Here is a 7,181-nt window from a genome sequence, read left to right on the forward strand (position 1 = left end):
TGTAGTAGTAGGTTCGAAGGGTAGAAGCAAGTTAAATGGGGAGTTGTTTTCTCGTATAAAGAAAGTATATAAAGATAATTCCTCACATCCGGTTATGGCGATTATCAAGAAGACTTATATTGGGCTAGGTTATGTTAAGGAGACTAAAGGTGATGACAAAGATAAGGTTGTACCAAAGATGTTTTTCATCGACGTGGGAGATGATGACAAAAAGAAGTTTGAAGAGGTTCTTTCTGGCAAAAAAGAGGGTGATCATAAGGTGGTGATAGAAGGATTGGATAATGGAATTGTAAGTGATTCTTCCCAAAGGATATACCCTGATAGGATTGGAGATATTCAGAAGATCATAAAATTGGGATTTTTCTCCAAATGGATTGGTCTTTTTGGAAATAAGGGTTTGATTGATAGCGTTAGCAGACTTTCTAGTGCCATTGAGAAGGGATTGAATGATACTAAAGATAAGAATGGGTCTGGTGTTGTTATTAAGAGAGATAGTGATAAGGTAACTGTTTACTCTTGCATTAAGGATAAGGACAGCAGTGACAAGTTATCTTGCAAGAAATTATCTGAGGTGAAATGCCCTACCAGTGATGATAAGAAAGCAGGTAGTGAGGAGGTACTTTTCTATACTTTATACTCTTTAGCTTCTAGTGAGTCTCTTAAACCCTTAGGTGAGGTAAAGGAGGGTAAGAAAGATAAAGAAGAGTGAGTTCTTTTATCCTTTAGCAGTAGCGTGAAATAAAGGGATAATTTATGAAATTTCCATTTTTCTTCTTTTGTTTTCTAAATTAAATTTTAATTTAACACTTCCGAAGGCTACTCTTAGAGATGATCCGATCTCTGAGTGATAATGCACCAAAGATTTAAATAAAGCCCTTTTACAGACTAAGAATGGATTTATTGAAGAAAAGCTTCAAGAAGTATTTTGAGAGCAATAGGAAAAAGATAGTTCATGGTGAAATATCCATTTGTATTGGGAATGAGGGATGTGACTTAGATAGCTTTATCTCCTCTCTGGTAGTTGGATATGCTGAGGAGGTAATTCACGTGGTAAATATGAAAAAAGAGGTTTTTATATGCAAAGGAGAGCTGATGTGGGTGTGTAACAAATTTGGAATAGAAGTGGACGATTTAATTTTCTTTGAAAGACCTATGGGGCAATTCTCACCTAGAGCTAGAATCTTAGGATCCTATTTTCTAACAAAGGATGGTAAATACTTCTTAGAAAGTAAGAAAATAACATTACATCTAACAGACCACAATGACCCTGTCCCAGAAATGATATTTAATGAGATCGAACTTATCATAGATCACCACAAACTAGAAGACCACATTTACAATGTTAAGAGGATTTATATAGACATAGATGTAGGATCAGCCACTACTTTGGTTTCTAAATATTTGGGAAAGGATTTGAGTAGAAAGCATCACTGTGTGAAGAGTACTAAAGAGAGTTTGAGTAAAGCTGAAAAGAAAATGAAAGAGACACTGTGTAGTTGTATAGCTCAACTACTTTTAATACCAATACTTACAGATACGAGGTTTTTAAAGAGAAGAACGAGCATTTTTGATTATCTGGAGTATAAGAAGCTTAAAAAGAGAGCTAGTATTAGTAACAAGGAGCTTAGGAAGAATCTGAGAGGGATGAAGAAAGCCAGAAGTAATGATAAAGAATACCCAACAGAGATAATCCTACAAAAAGATTATAAGAATTACCTTTTTAACGAGATGAGGTTCGGGTGTTCAACCGTTAAGTACGACTTTGAGGTGTGGATAGAAAGGGAAGGGAAGGGTTCCAAGGGTGTAAAACAAGATAAAATAGGAACTGTCCTCCTTAGCCAGCTACAAAGCTTCAAGGAGGACATGGGAATTGACTTTCTAATTGTTGGTTGTAAATTGAAGAAGAAGAGGCATTACATCATTCTAAATCTTCCATATCTCACTATCTTTTCTAAGGAGAACCTTTTTGAGCTGGTAAATTATAAGGGTCTTTCTTACTTTAGAGCACCTGTAGAACTTTCCAGAAAACTCCTTGTACCGAGAATTAAAGCCTTTCTAAATAGAAGCAAAATCTGTGCTTAAAAGGAAAAAGCAGAAGTAAAATTTTTTATTTTGTCACGGTCTAAAACCCTCAGCAAGGATTCATAGATTGTATATTACCCATAAATTCTAAATCCTCCTTGTAGTACACATCAAATTCTTTGTTAACACAATTTAATTTTCCATTCTCTGATTTATTGATTAAAAGGTAAGAGGCAGGTCCTATCTCATTACAATAATTTGGTGCTGAGAATATTGTTATAACCCTATTTTCATGGTTTAATTTAATTCCATTCTTTATATACTCATGGCTTCTTATTATCAATTCTAGCCCATTCTTGTCCATAAACCTTTTAGTTACCTCCTTACCAAATATCACCCCTACTCCCCTTTTACTAGGAAGAGTTTCTTCAATCTCAGCTGGATCTGACCACATCAATCCTTCCAAAATCTTATTATAGTCACAATTTCTAATTTTCTTTCTATTCAGAGACTGTATCTCTTCCAATGAAATCAAGTCTTCAGGTAGTCCACCATGTGTTATAAAAATCTTACTATCAAGAAGAGTTACCAAAGGGAGGACCGAAAATACCAAATTGAAACAGGTAAAGAGAGATTCATAAGAAAAAGGATACTTTTTCTTTAATTCCTCATAGAACCCCATAACCCTGTTCATCTCACTGAACTCGTGATTCCCTCTATTCAGAAAAACATTTCTTGGATACAAGATTTTAAGGAGCAGGAAGAAAGTGAAGTTTTCTAGGGAGAATTCTCCCCTGTCTACAAAATCTCCGTTGAAAACGTACTTTTTTGACAGATCTATCAAGGAACCACTTTTTGGTAGCATTCTATTGCCAATTTTACACAAAATACAAAGAAGATCTATGAACTGTCCGTGGGTATCACCGAACACAAGTATCTCCTCCTCCCCCTCTATCTCTACGTGTATTAAATTGTCCAAGTTACTTAGAACCGAATATCCCATTCTAAGTATCTCTAAAATACGCTCTGTAGGAACGGTCTCCTTTTTGGCAAATTTTAAGATACACTCCCTTGCTAATTCTTCATCTACATTTACATCCTTTGGTAAGCCCTTAGAGATAGATCTGTAGATCTCTTCCATTTCGTTACATTTGGTTTGAGAAATGGCAATGTTTAGATCATTAAATTTAGTTTTCTCTTCCAGTGAATTATAAATTCTCATTCCTTCCTGGTACAACCCTAACTTTAAACAAGAGACAGAACATTTGGCAAGAGACCTATCCAACCTCTCAAAATAGCTCGATTCTTTGGAATAAAAAATCGAATCTTCATATTTCCTCAATTTAAAATAAGAAAGAGAAATGTTGAATGATAACAGGGACATCTCTCTCTTTATTTCAGGGAGAATCATTGGTCTATTAGTGGTACTCTTTGGATCACCCACCTCCACATCTTTTTGTAAATTCAGATTTTCTGTTATATCCTTCTCTACACTCTGACTGTGGGTATTTAGTATATCCAATCCAACCTTTCTTACTCTAAGATATACCTCTATGGCTTTATTATATTCCCCTTTCTTGAAATATTCATTTCCCTCGCTTCTCATTTCTTTCAACTCTTCAACCATTTCACCCCTTCTTCATGCCTTTCTTTTTATACTTCAAAATGTTTCAGAATTAGGGAACTTTAAAGAATTGTTAGGAAAAGTCACACAAAGTATTACAAGATGGTATTAACTTGTTTTAGAGTAATATTTTAATTTTTGAGAAAGAGTTCAAAGTGAGAATTTACCACTTTGTGTAGGTCTTGGTAGATTTATGAAATAAGGGTGCTTTATGGCATTTAAAGGAGTGATTCTCCTGGAAGGATCATAGACCAACATTTTGGAAAGGAGATCCAGTGCATCATCTGAGACAGCTGTAAAAAGAGACTTTAGCGGTGGTGGGGGATATACAGGATATTTGATGAATGAGGGAAGGGTTGCTATTCCCGGCCATACTACCTCATTCGGTGTTCCTAATCCCCTGAAAATTAAGTCTAGCTGTTTAAAGTCATCCTCACCCGGGAAATAAGGGGTCCTGAGGAAGAGTTCAGCAAAGACACATCCCAAAGACCACATATCCACCGAGAATGAATACAACTTTGAACCAAAAAGTAATTCCGGTGGTCTATACCACCTAGTTATTACCTCAGGGGTCATATCACCCACACCCAAATCTCTAGCCAATCCAAAATCAGCTAATTTGACTATTCCCTTACTGTTTATTAAAATATTATTTGGTTTTATGTCTCTGTGAATTAAAAACTTTCTGTGACAAGCGTACAAACCCTTCAATATCATTAAAATCCAAGATTTCACATCTCCTGGCATGATAATCACTCTTTTATCTTTTATTACTTCTTCCAAGTTACTCTCCAAATATTCCAAAACTAAATGTAGAGTTCCTTTATAGCAGAAAATATCAAAAAGTTGTATCACAAAATCACTCCTCACTTTCTTTAGAGATTGTATCTCTCTTATGGCACTTACCTCTATTCCCATGCTGTATCTAGTTTTTTTTATTTTTTTGATTGCTACCTGTCTTATAGCTTTACGATACCTCTCTTTTTGACCTAGGAGTGGTGATGCGCTTTCTGTATCATTCTCTGGACTATCTTTAGGTTTAGTTAATTCCTTAGGATCCACTTCATAATCTTTTAGTACTTTAAATTCGCTATCCTTATATAGCTCTATCTCATCTGCTAGATATATCGTAGCGTATGTCCCCTCTCCCAATTTTCTCTTCTTTATGTAGCCAGAACCTCTTCTCACCACCATTTGGGGTGGGACATACTTTTTGAACCATCTCTAAAGATTGGATTTGGTAGATGTGGGACAAGAAATGTTTTGATAGAATGATAGATCAACCAGTAAGAGATAGAATACAGCTATAAAACGGAAAAAGGAGAAGTGTTTTTGTTAAAAAGATAGGAATAGGAAAACAGGATCAAATGAATAATCAAATAATCTTTGAGATAGTTAAATACATGGAATACACAGATACCGTGGGAAATAACAACAAGATAAGCAAAGCTATTCTGTCCAAAGAATCTTTGATTAGAAGACTGAAAAGAAACAAAAGGAGAATTGAAAGACTCTTATCAAAGAGAGAGGATATATCAACACTAAAGGGAAGGAATATTCTAAGATCAGAGGATTATTTGATTGATTTTGAGAGGGTTCACCATTTAATAGAAAAGGTCCTTTTAAAGGGTAAGTGTGACACGTTCTTAGGGGGGATATTTCACTGTGAGGTATCTCCCAGGCTGGCTTTGATAGCAAAGAGAGTTGATTTTGAACTGAAAAAGAAAGTACTAAAGACTCTTTTAGAGAGATATTAAAATTTTAATTAAAGTAATGAGAAAGATCTATCTCTGTATCTCATGCCTTAGTACCAACTTCTATTTTAAAATTTTCCTTTTCGATTACTTGGCTATGGCCCTGTAAATAAAAAATAGAATTATAAAGACGATAACACCAACTACAGCATACCACTTAAAGCTCCTCCACCACAATCTCTGTCGAGTCTCAGAAGCCCTTCTTTGGAACATTGCAGATCTCTGTTCCAAGGTATCTGTCCTCTTATTCAAGTCTTGTAATCCAGCACCTCTTTCCTCCTCTCCTCTTATGGTATCCTTCATCTTCCCTTGTAAATCATCCAACTCTTTATTTATTTTGGTTGTAATATCATTCTTCTTCATTTTATGGCTTTATTTTATCTCTCTTTGTATCTATCTCCTTATCTTTCATCATTCTAACATTTTGTGTTTTATTATCACTTTCTCTCCTTTAAAAGCCATCAAAATTACCAATTATAGAAATTTAGATAAAAAGAGAACGACCAACCTTAGATGACCTGCCTCTCCCTGTCGTTACAACACTAGTGTTATAAATTTTAAAAAGATTTAATTATGGAACAGTCTTGCTATGCTAACCCCTAGGAGAAGAGGTTCTCAATTAGACCGTAATTTATTTTGGTTGATTTCTCTTTTACAACACTCCTAAGAGCATCTTCTACCGTGTTGAATTCCTTCCTTCTTTTCTTAGTTTGTGGCTTGCGTGGTATAGTCACTCTGTTCTCCTTATCCTTTAAATAGTCTCCATACATCTCATCCCAAAGAATTTCCTTTTTTTCATATTCATCCCTGCTCAGAATATACTCACCTAATTCACTCTCTTCCTCCAACGAGAGTGGGAAAGTATCCTCTTCTTTGCGAGAAGAAGTCGAAGGTGTGACTATCCCTTTCATATCTACTGGAAGATGGAGCATTTCATCCTCTTCTGGTGTTAAAACACCTTCTTCCAAATGGTCATTAATGCTAGGTGGTGGAGTGCCTATTTTAAGCGAATTTATCTTCAAAATGGGTGGATCACACTCTCTTTCCAGCCAAACAACATTAAAATCATTTAAAGTAAGATTGGCACTTTCTGTTTCGCCCATCTCTTTAAGTCTCTTGTTTATGGTGTTAATGCTTACATGTACCACTCTAGCTACGTCTGAAATACCTCTCTCATCCTTTAATATTCTACTTGACAGAACTAAAGCAGCTCCACACAAGTTATTGGGCCTTCTTCCCACCACAATCCAATCTCTCTTCATTCTACTAATGATCCTCATAGAAAGGTTCAAAGCCTCATTCCCGAGTTTTAATTTGCTAACAAATCTCGGAAGATAGAGGGACGGATCTAGGATTGGCATTTTAAGATTGAGCAATTGAGATATCTTCATATAAACTCTCCCTATCCTGAAAACGTCAATTTTTAACAAAACTGAGAAATCTATCAACATGTGAGGTGTTCTTTCTTGTCTACAAACAATGTAAATACAAGCAGAGAGTGTATAGAGAATTGACTTTCCCTTGCTTAGGTTGTACTGGAGAGAGAGTTTGTACCATCTAAAAGCAGCTTCAGAGTAATCAGATCTCAAACCCAGAGAAGTACAAACAGAGGTAATGGTATTCCTTACATAAAAGTTGTTTGATGCTATAAACACCTTTCCAACCTTGTTGTAAGTGTCAGACATTCTTATCATCTGACCTGTCAATTGCGAATTTCCATTGTCCTCCACAAAGTTTAAACTTGAAACTATTCTACTCTCTTCTTGAATTGTACCACACAT

General features: G+C 35.5%; 3 protein-coding genes across 3 annotated transcripts; 1 reads left to right on the forward strand and 2 right to left on the reverse strand.

The window, feature by feature from the left end:
• Positions 1-891: 891 nt before the first annotated feature.
• LOC114937324 (uncharacterized) lies at positions 892-2,082 on the forward strand. The gene has a single exon (XM_029310750.1). It carries the CDS (start codon positions 892-894, stop codon positions 2,080-2,082), a length of 1,191 nt encoding a protein of 396 aa, XP_029166583.1.
• Positions 2,083-3,796: 1,714 nt separating this feature from the next.
• LOC114937323 (uncharacterized) lies at positions 3,797-4,840 on the reverse strand. Its single transcript, XM_029310749.1, has one exon. It carries the CDS (start codon positions 4,838-4,840, stop codon positions 3,797-3,799), a length of 1,044 nt encoding a protein of 347 aa, XP_029166582.1.
• Positions 4,841-5,999: 1,159 nt separating this feature from the next.
• On the reverse strand, positions 6,000-7,181 carry LOC114937322 (uncharacterized). Its single transcript, XM_029310748.1, has 2 exons — positions 6,955-7,181; positions 6,000-6,807 (listed from the first exon to the last, which is right to left on the reverse strand). Exons 1-2 carry the CDS (start codon positions 7,179-7,181, stop codon positions 6,000-6,002), a joined length of 1,035 nt encoding a protein of 344 aa, XP_029166581.1.

The sequence above is a fragment of the Nylanderia fulva genome, unplaced genomic scaffold (assembly GCF_048542155.1).
Source record: "Nylanderia fulva isolate GAGA-0341 unplaced genomic scaffold, ASM4854215v1 Scaffold108, whole genome shotgun sequence".
NCBI lineage: Eukaryota > Metazoa > Arthropoda > Insecta > Hymenoptera > Formicidae > Nylanderia > Nylanderia fulva.